General features: G+C 39.1%; 1 protein-coding gene across 12 annotated transcripts in view; it reads left to right on the forward strand.

Moving 5' to 3' along the window:
* Positions 1 to 13,097, forward strand: part of LOC107083370 (eukaryotic translation initiation factor 4 gamma 1-like) — a 27,908-nt gene extending 14,811 nt beyond the window's left edge. For 6 of the 12 annotated variants that reach the window (XM_015372541.1, XM_015372547.1, XM_015372548.1 and 3 more), the window contains 21 exons: positions 655 to 740; positions 823 to 1,009; positions 1,479 to 1,612; positions 2,597 to 2,713; positions 2,820 to 3,203; positions 3,403 to 3,549; positions 3,646 to 3,882; positions 4,774 to 4,878; positions 4,959 to 5,207; positions 5,327 to 5,444; positions 5,535 to 5,634; positions 5,780 to 6,201; positions 6,310 to 6,422; positions 6,521 to 6,693; positions 6,781 to 6,906; positions 9,348 to 9,429; positions 9,522 to 9,620; positions 10,365 to 10,508; positions 10,688 to 10,769; positions 11,347 to 11,487; positions 11,733 to 13,097. In XM_015372541.1, coding sequence (XP_015228027.1) covers positions 655 to 740; positions 823 to 1,009; positions 1,479 to 1,612; positions 2,597 to 2,713; positions 2,820 to 3,203; positions 3,403 to 3,549; positions 3,646 to 3,882; positions 4,774 to 4,878; positions 4,959 to 5,207; positions 5,327 to 5,444; positions 5,535 to 5,634; positions 5,780 to 6,201; positions 6,310 to 6,422; positions 6,521 to 6,693; positions 6,781 to 6,906; positions 9,348 to 9,429; positions 9,522 to 9,620; positions 10,365 to 10,508; positions 10,688 to 10,769; positions 11,347 to 11,487; positions 11,733 to 11,914 — 3,428 coding nt within the window. In that variant the 3' untranslated portion in view covers positions 11,915 to 13,097. The remainder of the gene's footprint in view (positions 1 to 654; positions 741 to 822; positions 1,010 to 1,478; positions 1,613 to 2,596; positions 2,714 to 2,819; positions 3,204 to 3,402; positions 3,550 to 3,645; positions 3,883 to 4,773; positions 4,879 to 4,958; positions 5,208 to 5,326; positions 5,445 to 5,534; positions 5,635 to 5,779; positions 6,202 to 6,309; positions 6,423 to 6,520; positions 6,694 to 6,780; positions 6,907 to 9,347; positions 9,430 to 9,521; positions 9,621 to 10,364; positions 10,509 to 10,687; positions 10,770 to 11,346; positions 11,488 to 11,732) is intronic. The other 6 variants (XM_015372546.1, XM_015372553.1, XM_015372545.1 and 3 more) reach the window with 5 other exon arrangements.
* The last annotated feature ends 2,037 nt before the right edge of the window (positions 13,098 to 15,134 follow it).

Here is a 15,134-nt window from a genome sequence, read left to right on the forward strand (position 1 = left end):
TTATTATGTAAGTATCTATTGTCTTCTATAATCGTATATCAGTCCATAGATTATCCGCACGCAGTCTTGCAGAATTTTTTTTACTGATCTATTTTCATAGTTTTTAGATCTTGCATATTTTTGTCCACATTGTCAAATTTTACCTTCTAAACAAGGATGGGCTCATTCGTTGGGCACACTCCACCCACTGGACAAGGGTAGTTGGGGAAACGCTGAGTTCTATGTGCCTCAGGTGTTTATTATATATTGAAACCCTAAACATTTGGTTCTGGTGTTTCTCTGCAACAATACAGAATTTAAGTGATTCTGTAGAGCAAATGGGAATTAAAGCATCTCTTGGTTATGTTCTTAGACTGCTCAAGTTTGCTTTGTTTGAAGAGGGCATTTCAACTATTGTGGCCCTGATTTACAATGAAACGGCATCAGATTTTTCCTCCAGGCTGTATTGGAGCTTTATTTTCTAATAAGTAGGTAGATAGCTGCGCTACTTTAGTCCATTTTATTCCTAAATTAGATCTTCTATGTGGGACAGATTGAGAGAAAATGGTTAATGCATTCAGTATTGAGGGGAATGACCCACTTTATAAAGTAATGTATTTTTAAAATGTATTTTCTTTTTTCTGTTAATAAAAATAACATTTCCTCTGTTGCCAGCAGCTACGTCTGTGCCAAAGAAGAAGAAGAACATGAAAGAGCTAAACAAAAAAGCCACTGGGGACATCCTGGATGCCTTCAAAGAGGTGAGCAGAAACACAGTTGGTTTAAGAGCAGGTCAGCATTCATGCCGATCACTATTGTAATCGGGCTTAAACATTATGTTAGCAGGAGCCGGATGCCAAGCCTGTTCCTGAACCATCAGTGGTTCAGGTCAGCCCTCCAGCTCCAACTGAACCTCCTGCTGAAGCTGTGGAGGAGACCTGGGAAGAAAAAGAGGACAAGCAGAACGCAGAACCAGACAAACCTAAATCAACACTTGAGCCAGCTGAGGAGAAATATCAGTTCAAAGAAAGTTAGTTATGTTTTTAAGCATTCATGAGACTTTCTAGAAAATTGTTTTGATGATGTTGAAATAATCAAAAATACTTGGATTATATTTTTTTAAAACTAACTTTTTATAGAAAGAAATTGTTCAAAGATGATCTGAAATATTTTCTCACAATGCTTAAGTCTTGATGTTCATTTCAGTTGCTTGTGACTGGACTAAAATAATTTCATAAAAGTATCAGAAAACTGAAGTCTGTGTCAAATAGCTGTTTGACAGCCACAAACAAATTAATGCAATTAAAACATTTGATGTTTTTGTCATTGCTGAAAAAGATTTTACTATAAGTCGTAAGTGAAGACTTCCCATTTGTTTTATCCTATTTTAAGCAACACTTTTCTCACTATTAGCATTAAAATCCTTGTTTGAAAGTTAAAGCGTGCACACAGAGCACGTTCATGAATGTATTTCAAATGTTTTTTGTTTTTTTTCTCAGACCAATGGGAGCCAATTGACCCAGAAGCAAAGAAGCGATATGACCGAGAGTTCCTGTTACGCTTCCAGTTTAGCAGTGCCAGTATGCATAAACCTGAGGGTCTGCCTGTCATCAGTGATGTGGTCTTGGATGAGGTGAGCTGTGGCTTTACTGTGGGAAGATCAGGATAACTAAAATCTTTTTAAAGTACATGTTTGATCAAAGTTTTCAACCAGTATAGGGTGCTGAGATAAACTACAATAACAAATAATAAAATAATAGACATTGATATTAGAGCCTCATTTAAAGATAGATAAAACCAACTACTTAAAAAATGTATATTGCTTTTTTTTGAAAATGTAAGACCATTTGCCAGTGGAATAAAATATGTGTAAAACGAGGAAAAACAACTCTACCTTATTCCCAGTGCATAATATCTAATCATCTTATTTTAAAGGCAGAAATAGTCATTCTATTGGGAGATCCTCTGATTAACTGCTTAAATGAAGTGCAAATACACTGATTTTGATATATACAGTGTTGTCAAAAGTACACACATTTGTTACTTAAGTAGAAGTATAGATACTGCAGTTTAAAAACACTCTGGTAAAAGTTGAAGTATCAACCTGACCTCTTTACTCAAGTAAAAGTGAAAAAGTATGAGCTCCAAAAAACTACTTAAAGTATAAAGTAACCTTTAATAAAAACAGCCAGATGTCGGTATATGAATTCAAAGCTCAATTTTTCGATTATTTCTAAAAATACTTTTAAGATAAGGCCAAGGATGAGGGAGGTCTTGTTGGTCTCCATTTGCGGATATGCTCTCGCCTGTGTCCGACCTTTCAGACATTTCAACATCTTTTTCTGAATCCAACATTGTAGCATGGCATAGATAATTCATGTTTGCAGTTTAAAGAACACCTGCTTGCTTCTGATGATTTCCCTTAGCTAACCAATGAGTGTTTGCGTTATATAACTCATCCAATTGCACTAGTTTTTACTAGATGTGGATGGTGCCAATGATCTGCATTGGATGGCACACATGACATGAAATTAATATTTATAAACTGACCTTTTTTCTTTAATTGTTTAAAGTGCAGAATGTTTTGTGAAAGACACAAGTCTATTTACGTTTCCAGGTAAACAAGACTCCATTGCGGCCCATTGATCCAAGTAGATTGATGAATACGGGTCCTGATTTCACTCCTACATTTTTGGGGGGTCTTGGAAGCAAATCGGTAGGACAACGACCACAGGTTATTTAAATTCACATCTTCCTACTTTTGTTTTCTATCATTTAAGTTGTCTTTAATTAAAAAAAAAGTAAAATAATTGTTGGAATGTCTTCTTTTATGCTTTTAGTCCTCTGGGTCACATCGCTCCCAGCAAGGTATGCGAAAAGAGCCCAAAAAAATCATCATCATCAACAGCAGGTCTCTTACCGACAATGTGCAGCTCAACAAGGCTGCTAACGCCTGGAAACCCTCTACCTTGAAGTCAGAAGACGGCAAATCTGAAGAGACTGACGCTGAGCAGAAAAAGACTCAAGAGGTGTTTAAGCGTCTGCGCAGCATTCTGAACAAGCTCACCCCACAGAAGTTCCAGGAGCTGATGAAGCAAGTGATGGACCTGACGATAGACACAGAAGAGAGGCTGAAGGGAACCATTGATCTCATCTTTGAGAAGGCCATCTCAGAACCCAACTTTGCTGTAGCCTACGCCAACATGTGCCGCTGCCTTATAGGGGTGAGTCATGGTGTGCTGTCCTCACTCTCACTGCTCTAATGATGACTCGAGTTTTGTGCCACGTGTCTGGGCCACTGAAAGCTCATGATGGCTTTGAGGAACTGAATGAGCAAAAAGTAGCTTTCCATCTAAATGTTCTCTCACATTATGATTGAATAAAAATCTAGTAACACTGTGCATCATTGTTGTCCCTTTCCAGCTGAGAGTGCCCATCCCAGATAAACCTGGAAACTTTGTGAACTTCCGCAAAATTCTGCTTAACCGCTGCCAGAAAGAGTTTGAAAAGGACCAAGATGACGATGAGATTTTTGAGAGAAAGCAGAAAGAGATGGAAGCTTCAAAGAATGTATGATATTTTTGTCTTTTTTCCTCTCCATTGAAGGTTTTGGACTAAAATGATCATGTGACTGTGACAAGGATACATTTCTTGTTTTCTCTGCAGGATGAGGAGCGTGAGACTTTGAGGGTTGCGCTGGAAGAGTCCAGAGACAAAGCTCGAAGGCGCTCACTGGGTAACATTAAGTTTATCGGTGAGCTCTTCAAGCTGAAGATGCTGACAGAGGCCATCATGCATGACTGTGTGGTCAAACTACTGAAGAACCATGATGAAGAATCTCTCGAGTGTCTCTGCAGACTGCTTTCCACAATTGGCAAAGACCTGGACTTTGAGAAGGCCAAGGTAAGTAGGTTAGACGCACATGTGAGAGAGTGAGTGATATGAAACGGTCTTCTGTGATGACTATATCTTTGTGCCACGTGTCTGGGCCACTGATTCTTATGATGGATTGAGGAACTGAGAGGACATGCATTTTTATTTTTTACTGAAGTTATTCGTACCCCTTCAGCTCTGACTCGGTTCAATGTATTTTTTGGGGTATTTTATGCAAATGACCAACACAAAGTGGTGCAGAATTAGGGACAGACAATAATTCTTAATCTGTATAAATAGCAATATAATTGTTTAATAATGGCGTTATGACAGTTCCAATATTTTCTGCCTACATCAAAGTTTTGGTTAGAAGCAAAGTAATTTTCATAAGTGTACACAGACCCGTTTTCGGCTTTCTAAACAAAACAGAGATTGCAGCATCATGTTATGGGGATGTGTCTCTTCAGCAGGAACAGAAAAGCTAGTGAAAGTGCACGAGTAAATGGAGTTGGGTCCAGAGATAAATTTCAATGAGAATCTGTGCAAAGGTTTGATCCAGTTCAGATTTCTTGTCTGTAGATATACAAAGACTCACAGATGTAGATTTTGTGGAAGATGGTTCTATGAAAGATTCAGCTGGGCAAGGTTATTAGAAATATAAGCCATGCTTTTCAGTTTGGATTTTTAGCATCAAATAAGTTTGACAGTAGTGTTTATCTGACACTTGGAAAATATTGTGCTACTTTGTGTTGCTCAATGACATAAATCCCAGATAAAATACATTGTTATTAAGTCTGAGGTTGTTAAAGGATAATTGTGAGAAAGTAAGGGGTATAAATAATTTTAGGATTCGTATAAAAAAAATGTTTGCTTTTGCTTTAGGAACCGGGGCATCTAATAGCTAATTTTTTTTTTCTTCAGCCTCGCATGGATCAGTATTTCAACCAGATGGACAAGATCATCAAAGAGAGGAAGACATCTTCCAGAATCCGCTTCATGCTGCAAGACGTTTTGGACCTCAGAAAGGTAAATGGTAATTCCTATAGCAGTAAATTAGCTCATGAGTGATGCTGGTACTGATCTTCTTTTCCTTCTCTGATTCTCAGAATAACTGGGTTCCTCGTAGAGGAGACCAGGGTCCTAAAACGATCGACCAGATCCACAAAGAGGCAGAGATGGAAGAGCACAGGGAACAGATCAAAGTCCAGCAGCAGCTCCTGTCAAGGAAGGAAAGCCGTGGTCCACATACCCCAGCAAGGGGCCGGGTTAACCAGCCCCAAGACGAGGGCTGGAACACAGTGCCCATCTCCAAGAATCGACCTATTGACATCACCCGCCTCAGCAAAATTACAAAGGTGAAATCTAAATCTGTACACTTGACTTTGATATTCCATTCTTGGAATTTCAGTTATTTCCATAATTTAAGTTTTAAGAAGCTTCTCTTTCTAAATGTGACATGTTTGTTTTCCTACAGCCCGGGGCCATGGACTTCAACAATCAGCGACTTGCTCCGGATGGGAAAGGGATGTGGGGCAGCTGGGGAAAGGGCAGCAGTGGAGGAAGTGGGGCTAAACCAGCTGGTGGAGATCAGGGTAAACCACTTATCTTTATAGAACCCTGAATTCTGAGTTTACAGGTTTTTACCCCAAATTGTTTTTCTTCTTCCCTCTTCTTTTGTAAAGACTCTGGGCGTCCAGCCACTAGCACTCTGAACCGATTCTCAGCACTGCAGCAGTCTGGTTCAATGTCATCAACAGACACTGATCGACGAGTTCCTCAGAGGTACATTCCTCCCTAAAATTCTTTCTTTGCTTTACTTTCCTTTAAAATCCAATTTCTTGCTAGAAGTCATTTAATTTTTTTTATGAAATGCTCTTAATAAATGTACAGTTCTATTATTTATGATGTATTAATTTATGCCTTTTAGGTCGAGCGCCAGTCGGGAACGTGGTGGTGACAGAGACAGAAATGACCACGACAGAGATCGCTATGACCGATTTGCTCGCAGTGAGAGACAGGATGGGAACCAGTTTTCCAAGAGGAGCTTCAGCAGAGAATCACAGGAGCGCGGTGGAAGGGGCGGAGACAGCCGGGGCTCAACAGAACCTGTGCGGCGCGTTGCCAGCATGACGGACAATCGAGACAGAGGAAGCAGAGACCGAGGAAGTCGAGATAGAGGAGGTCATGACCGAGGAAGCAGGGACCGAGGAGGCAGAGATCAAGGCAGTAGGGACCGAGGAAGCAGAGATCAAGGTGGTAGGGATCGAGGAAGCCGGGACCAGGGTAGCCGGGACAGAGGAAGCAGGAGCCAGGGTAGTCGGGAGACTGGTCCAAGCAAAGACCTCCCAGGTATCAATATTAAGGAACAAGGACAACATTGAAATTAAGAATAACACATTGTTTAATGTTGAAACTTTACTTATTTCCACCTTTTTTTTTTTTTTTTTTTTTCTACAGTCAAGCGTGAAAATGTTCCTGCTTCTCTTCCCAAACCTTCCATGACAGAGGAAGAGGTGGAGAAAAAGTCCAATGCCATTATTGAAGAGTACCTCCACATCAATGACATCAAGGTACAGATATGTGTAGTCAGTCTTATTATTTTGTTATGGTTACAGATATGATTTTGTTTTCCATATCTGATTTTTTTTTTTTCATTCTTGATCTGTAGGAGGCGCTGCAGTGTGTGACAGAGCTCAAAAGTGCCTCACTACTGTACATATTTGTGCGCGTTGGCCTTGAGTCGACGCTTGAACGCAGCACCATTGCTAGGGAGCGCATGGGATTATTGTTACACCAACTCGTAGAGGCAGGGACAATGCCTGTACAGCAGTACTATAAAGGGTGAGCAGAGGTCATACTGTTGTCTTAACAGAAACAGAGTTTAAATTCCAGATGTGAAGGCAACAAGTTCTGTCTGTTCTGTTTTAGGCTACTGGAGATCCTGGAAGTAGCAGAGGACATGGCCATAGATATACCCCACATCTGGCTCTACCTAGCAGAGCTTATTACACCTATGCTTCATGATGGCGGCATCCCTATGGGGGAGCTCTTTACGTGAGTAATATAGACAATTAAGTTTTCAGTTTCCTTTGGACCTGTAGACACAACAGAAAAAGTACAAATGTTATAATCGCTATTTACATTTGTTTATTTTTTTTCTAAAGTCATTTCTGAACATAGCAAAACAATGAGAAAAGAAATTTAGGTTCATAACTGAAACTTCACATCTCATATTTAATATGTATGTTGATTGACAAAATTTTGGAATGTAAGCAAAAATCTACAGTCTTTTCCTTGGATCCACCTGGATTTTCTGAATAATCCGCTCTGCTCTAGATGTAAATCGAGCTTGTGCAGCAAACGACAAAAATAGAACATCTTTGTATTTTAGAGAAACTGCCTCTGAATCGGGATGCTTCAGAAACGCACTGAGGTGCACCCAGTGGAAGCACCCTGACCGACTACTGTCGCAGCAATCGGATGCAAATACAGGGCTGCGCCGCAGTTCTAACGCACTGCTTCCACATCCAAGGGAAGCAAGGGGTTACACTTGGTCTTAATGGATGCATTAGGATTCTACATGTAGACATTTTTTCTCAAACTTCACTTTTTTTTTTTATCCTTCATTTGGAAGTCCAATTCCACCACAGATGGTCTCTGCAAGGAAACATTTCAAAACTAAACCCAAATACAGTGTTTGAGGTATCTGTGCCTTTTTTACCTTTTAGGTTTTAAGGTTAAACCATGCTTGCATAGAAAGCAGGATCGGCTCAGCTGTGCTCCTCAATTTATTTTATGCACACTCTTGTGTTGTACTGAGAAAAGTGAATTCAAGCAGATCTTACACCTCTGGGTGGAGGTGCATGCTGCTCGGTGAAGCTTTCGCTGTGCTCAGGTCAAAATTCCCAGTTGTTTGACTTCAGGGAAAGCTGCAGCACATATAATAGAGACAGATTTCTAAGTTAGCAGAAAGCAAACGGATCAGAGCAAACTGAGCTCCTCCACAGGCTTTTAACTGCTACAATCATAGGGACGTGTTGTTTTATCCTAGTTATCTACGCTTCCCTATTAGAGAATCACAAAGAAGTGAATATCTGTCCCGTTCCACTCCCACAGATAAAAACGCATCCTGGCCTGTGCTGGGAGGGAGACAAACAATCAGCAACTGAAAAATGCATTTTTTAAATCTTTTTTTATAAATTAGGTGTTGGAACTATGTTGTCTGCCTGAATTAATTGTCGCACTATATTTTTACTATAATAAAGTATTAACTCCAAACACAGCCTTAAAATGAGGCACCCTCCATTGTCCTTGCATAAAATATTTCTTTTGCATTAAATTGAACATAATTTAGACACATGTTGTCTCCTTATTACTGTATCCATGTTTTAACCCCCATCCTTTGGCATTGCTGCTGTAGTTGTGAAAACTTTCCTTAGAGACAAACATTAACTTGGTTCTTATTTCAATCTGGCAGTTCAAACATCTTCAGCTCCTCTGACCTCCCTCTCTATCCCCACTTGGTCACACCTCTCTTCTCCTCTGAATCCAACCTTTTTACTGCTGTTTATCACCCCAGCACAGTCTGCTCTGCTCACTCAATAGGACTGCTTCAGTGTCTCATGCTGACGGCCCTGCTCCCACTGCAGCACTTGTTGCACCAAACATATTTATGATTTTTGGCTCATATTGTTCCACCCACTTGGAGACACTCAGCTCCAGTTTTCTAGCTGTGGTCAACGGTGAGTTGAGGGGCTGCCTGTGGCGACTCTTATACAGTCTGGTCAATAAAATCTACTGATAAATACTTTCATCTGAATATTTATTAGATTAATTAAAGCTGGTTGCTGCTATTGATAACCTTTTTATCCCGTACCATCCCAATTACGTGTTTATTAGTAAAGTAGACTGTCATTCCACAGAAATCTTTAAATAAAAATGTAAATCTCCACTGCCTATACTAGTTTAATCCGAATGTTGGGTTTTAGATCAATAATAATTGCTCCTTTGCAGGTTAACAATTGATCTGCTTCTTTTATTCTATACTTGGACTAACGGCGCAGAGCGCCATTATTATTTTGCCCTGATCTGTAACTTTAGTTACAGATCAGGGCAAAATAACAATGGCGCTCTGCCAAGTCACAACTGATCTGTAACTAAAGTTACAGATCAGTTGTGACTTTTTTTTTTTCTTTTTAAACACAAATTGTTTCCTCTTATGAATTCTCTTTGATTTATTTCAGTATCAGGCAAAATCCTTCATTGGAAGTAATTGTTTAAATAAAAGAGGAATAATAACCAGATCATGTTTTTAAAAAAAATCTCATCTTTTTAACCCCAAGGCCTCAATCATATATCTTAAATCAAAAAGATATAAAGTTTCCATCAGATACAATATTAACAAATGCATAAAACCACTAAATATTATTGCACTCTACAAGCTTATGAAACTAAACATTCATACCTTCTCATTGTGTTTTTATTTTTTATTTTAGAGAGATCTCGAAGCCTCTCGTGCCTCTGGAAAAGGCTGGCTTACTGCTGGCACAGATTCTTAAGTTGCTCTGCAAAGGAATGGTACGTTGAGTCTTAAAACCAGAGACGGTAATTACCTAGTCGTTCCTCATCTTGGGTAAATTTCAAACATTTGGGTTTGTTTTCCTTAACAGACTAACGATAAGGTCGGTGCTTTGTGGAAAGCTGCTGGTCTAAAATGGGAAGATTTCTTGTCTAAGGATGAAGATGTCAACAAGTTTGTCACAGATCAGGTACTGTCGACACGTTGGACCTCAAAAGCAGTTCTGATCAGCGTTGATATTTGTATTCAATAGTGATGATTGCATTATTAAAACTAGGTGGTGAAAAAGTTTTATACCGCAGTGCAAATTGGTCATCTGAATCGGACTCTTTGATAATTTATTTAATGTGTGCACATTTTTTCAATTACACTTTTTTTTTTTTCTTTTTTTTTTTTTCCTTCTTCCTGATAACTAAACAAGAGTGTGTTTAAAGTAAGGCCTAAAAACCCATTTTATTGTTATTACATCATGTTCTACTCACCCATATTAGTTTTGTGTCATTTGGAGCTGTTCCGAGGATATTCGGTTTTGTTATATCCAAATAACGTCTTCCTATGGGCAATGAGTAGAAGGCATAAACTAAACTTTTAGAGCAGTTTAGTTTGTGCTGGAACAGCCTGCTAGTTTGTAAACTGATAACAAATATAACAGCGGATGTCTGGGGGACAGTTATTTGCCTACATGTTATGAATGCTGGTGTACCAAAAAGAATAAACTATGAACAGTTTAGTTTGTGCCTTCAACTCGTTGCCCATAGGAAGACTTTAATTGGATATAACAAAAGTTGGCTAACCTAGTTTCTGATCCAGATCTTTTACTACATACTTTTAGTTTAATTAGTTTATTTATATATCTATTTGTACTTAAGGAACTATCAGCACAGATTTGCTGGGCCTTTTTTTCAGTCTTGTTTACATAATGTTTGTATTTTAGAAAGTGGAGTTCACGACACTTGAAGAGGCAGAGTCAAAGAAGGATGGAAAGAACAAGGTCCTGAGTGGAGAGGAGATCAGCAAAGAACTGGACAGACTGCTACAGGACAAGGCCAACAACCAGCGCATCAGAGACTGGATTGAGGTGTGTGATGAGAAGTTGGAGGCTCTATAGTGTGATAATTCAGGTTCATAGTGGGAACATCTGTAGAATAATCACCTAGGTAATATTTCATTAACCATTACTAAAACGTAAAGAATATTTAGATGTTCTTTTTTTATTCCTGATTTCATTCATGATTTTATCATGCTGTCCTGTTTTAGGCCAATCTGGATGAACAGCAGGTAACCTCCAGCCACTTTCTACGAGCATTGATGACATCAGTGTGCCAGTCTGCCATTATATGTGAGTAGATCAAATCCAGCATGTAGAATTTCCCTGAACTGTAGTATATTTACTCTCTGGCCATTTTTAAGTACACTTTGAGATGATTAGAACCATGGTATGATGTGTTATCCTGGTTAATTGAGCCATCAGTAGAAGGGTCCCAGGGTCTTAAAGGGATGGACCTGGTTAATTGTAGCTGCTACTGACAGGAGTGTCATCCTGGGGTCTGCTGCTGTTGTAGTTGTGTGCACTGAGAGGAAACTGCACACCTTTGATGCAACAATAATTCCTTCTGCCTGTCTTCCTCACACTTTAAGGCAGTCAGTCGCCTTTTTTTTTCTCTCTGATATTGACAAAGTACAACTACTGCTCCCTAAAAGCTTCTTTATAAACAGTTTCTAATATATTCTTAGCACCACTATTGCTACTGTTCTAACATTTAAAGTCAAGCAAACTGTCATGTCTAGATGATTTAGTACCTACCTAATAGTGGCCTTTAAGTGTATTTCTGTCTGTCCCCATTGTTGGCCTCTTAAGTGCACACACTGTACTGGCAGCCATTTTGATAAGAAATATATTCTTTACGACTATTTAGGTGACAACCCATACAAGGTGGATGACCTGCAGATCAAACAGAGAGCCAGTCTGCTGCAGAGGTACCTCTGTGACGAGGAGAAGGCGCTACAAGCCCTCTATGCCCTCCAGGCCCTCATGGTGCATATGGAACAGCCTGCTAGTAAGTTCTTTTTTTTTTTTTTTTCCCTTTATGATTTTGCAGTAAAAAACCTTTATTGGAGGGTCCTGATAGCAAATGTTGTCAACTTGGTTATTCTGGTGTTGTGCAAAAAAAAAAAAAGATGGTCCATTGTTTTTAGCCAAGTTCAAAAGCAACCGGATGTTTCTTGTAATAGTTTTTTGTACCTGCCTGCAGCAGTCTCTGAGCTCTGAATGTGGACACTGACCTCTGCTTTGTTTTTGCAGGCCTGCTGCTAATGTTCTTCAACACCCTCTACGATGAGGACGTGATCGAAGAAGAGGTCTTCTACAAGTGGGAGAGCAGCAAAGATCCAGCAGAGCAAACGGGCAAAGGTGTGGCCTTGAAATCCGTCACCGGCTTCTTCACCTTCCTCCGCAATGCCGAAGAGGAGTCTGACAAGGACTAAGGAAGTGATTAAAGAAGTCCTGCCATGATCAAGACGAGGGTCTTCAGGCAACTGGGAGGAGTAGGAGACAGTATATTAAGCCCAGAGTGGCAGACTCAAATGAATCCTCAATGAGGATAAATCTTTATTTTTTCCTTTTTGTTTTCTTTGAGGGATGAACTCTGAAAAACAATCATTTCTCCCTTCCCTCCTCTCCTGCTTTACACAGCAAGTGTCCTCATGAAATAAACTTGAAAACATGCTCGGCAGGACTGCTTGTTAATGACGTGTGAGAAATTCACACATCACTACAAACCCCCTCTTTTTTTTTTTTTATCACAGTAACACAAACCAACTGGCTGCTTTTTCATTGTAGACTATTCTGCCTGATATCCTCTGACCTGCAAGAAGCAACCGCAGGGTGTGTGGTGTGGTGGGTTGCCTGACTCATGGGCCTCATCTGTCCTTAACTGGAGCGTGCAGCATGATAGAAGTGTGCTTCAGAGGACAAAATGTTTGACATTAAGGACTTGAACTTAATTGGACAGAGGGAGTTTTTAATGCAAAGGTTGTCTATTTTTTCTCTTCCTGTTTCCCGTCATGAGCTTACAGAGAGCCAATGTTGACTTTGACTACAGGGGGATGGTCTTAATGCTTCCTCTAAGCCATCCTTTCCCATCCCCGGTAGTGAATCACACTGACTGACTCTTCATCTTTACCTCTTCTCTACTTTTACCTGACACTTAGTGACCCAATCACCTTTAGAAAACTTGAAATCTGCAGAAAAAAAATGACTTGATAAAATGAAATATATACAATGGGGGGAGGGGTTAAAAAAACATAAAAAAAAAAAAAAAAAAACGACACAGAAATGATCCGGAAGCCTTTTCTACTTCAAGTGGAAACTAATTTCAGGACCTTTCTGTAAATATATAATGATGAACTTTTTCTGTTTTATTTTTTTCAGAAACTATGAATTTCTGATGTAATTGCAGTGTCTCATTTTCCAGCCGAAACCACAGTTGTCCGGATGCAGAGAGGTGCTTTAGATAATTCAATGATTATTAGTTTTATTTCAATTTTGTAAATATCTTTTTTTTTTTTTTGTTGCTTTCTTTATTTAAGAAATGATTGCTTCTTTTGCATCGGAAACTGGAAGAATGAGGCGACAGAAACATTACAATAAATGACTTAAGTTGCTGTGCAGAGTTTGAGTCTTGAAATATGTTGAATTCCTCTATCTAGTTTGATTGAAGGCGATTTTATACTAACCATTTGAAGCTGATGGTTCTGTTTAAACTAGAGCAACTGCAGGAGAATGAAACATCAGCTCTGCTTCCTTGTCCATTTTTTCTTTTGCAAAGTGTGCATAATGCCATCATATTAAATTCTTAAACTGAACATGGATATTCAAGCACTGAGAACTGCTTCACATTTATTTTGCATGGATCCGACCAACTTTTGGAAACTGATCAAGTAGCCTATTCAGGCCATAGGTGATGGGATTTTCACGATTCCTTAACATTTCCTGGTTTTTCCTCAAACAGTAGTTTAATATCTCCCCACAAGTTTTCAGATCGAATCAAAAATACTTTGAGCCCAAAAAAGTAAACATGTAAATATCGACTGTACTGAACAGTCGTAGTAGCCTGTTTAGTACAGAATCTCAATCTACTAGTGTCTCAAACCCAATCCCAAACCAGCCCCTAAACACTAACCCTTTGTGCATTCCTGCAGTGGCTCTGCCACATGAAGCGCCATCCCAAACCCCGTAGTGGATCGGGCCAGTGAACCGTCCTGTTTGAACTAGTTTATTTGACCGTATACATTTGTTTTAAGAAAGGGGCAAATATTTAATGTTATGCTAATCTGTGCCACAGAGCTACGGCCACGCACATGGGGCTTCACTGTGTTCCCATAGCAACGACTGTTTTCCGTTGGAGGGAAGTGGCCATCCCATTCTCGTTCATACCCCTCACCTTCAATCAAGGCACCTTCCACAGCTCCGACTGAGACTTCAATGGGAGTGACACCTGATAGGGGGTGGTTTGGGATTCAGCCTCAGTCTTCTGAAGAGGAAACTCACTGTTGTTCATAAAGAGCATCCTCTTCAGAAGACTGAAACAGCAACTGTTGGAATACAGTATAATTTCCTGATCTTAAACAGGCAAGGTTAGTTTATTTCTATTGCAAACTTAAATACAAAGACAATTCAAAGTGCATTACATGAATTAAAAAAATAAAAAGGAAGAATAAGAAATGTGAGTAAAGATAAAAACGTGATTAAAGCAGGTATAGATATAAAACAGTTGGACCACATCAACAATAACTCGCTTAATCAGCACAGTACCCTAGTGGGTTTGGGATTATTGTTCCATTACAGAAGGAAAATTAGAGCATTTCCATTTAAGGCAAGTTGTCATCCTTAAATCTATATAACTGACACCTCATCCATTATACATGTATCCTGAAAATTACAAGAAATGCATCTCATAGCATGTTTCTGGTTGTTTTAAAGGAAGATTCTCTAAATCTCCACCAAATTGGAAATCCCCACTCCATAATCAGAAACTCCCTTTAGCTATGCCATGGTAATAACTGGAATAATCTCTCAGGAAAATCTATTTAATTTGTAGCTGCTGCTACAAAAAAAAAAAAAAACTCAGAACTGTTGCCTTCTGTCTGGATAATACTGTTCATCATACTGCTTCTCAAACACAAAAACATTAACCGAATCTGAGAATGTTACTTTAGAAGACCAGACTAATGCTTTATGTCTAATTAAACATAGCAGGTTAGTTGAGGTGGGCGGTGGATTCCATGCGGTAGGAAAACTAACAGTAATAGTTGGTTCATCCTACATATGTGTTACAATAAAACTATTTAGTTGTTTTAATTAGCAGAATTACAGAAAAATGAAATGGTTCAGTGGGGCGTCAAAAGAAAGGATTGGGGAGATTTTCATATCTTTTTGTGTTTAGCAGACTGACCCATGTCTCCAATGACCTTTCAAGGACTACTTTAAGCCTGAATTTAACATGAAGAGGTTTTTCTGGGACTTTAATCAGCAATAACTATAAAAAGACATTTAATTGTATGCAGTTAAATATAATACTCCAAATAGAATTTAAAAAATCAAACCTTTGTATATGCCTTGTACATTTTATCTCATTTGTAGAAATTATTGCACATACTACCCACTCTAAAAGAAAATCCAACTTATTGACCTTTCAGATGTCAG

The sequence above is a fragment of the Cyprinodon variegatus genome, unplaced genomic scaffold, assembly GCF_000732505.1.
Source record: "Cyprinodon variegatus isolate N-32 unplaced genomic scaffold, C_variegatus-1.0 Scaffold73, whole genome shotgun sequence".
NCBI classification, from domain to species: Eukaryota; Metazoa; Chordata; class Actinopteri; order Cyprinodontiformes; family Cyprinodontidae; genus Cyprinodon; species Cyprinodon variegatus.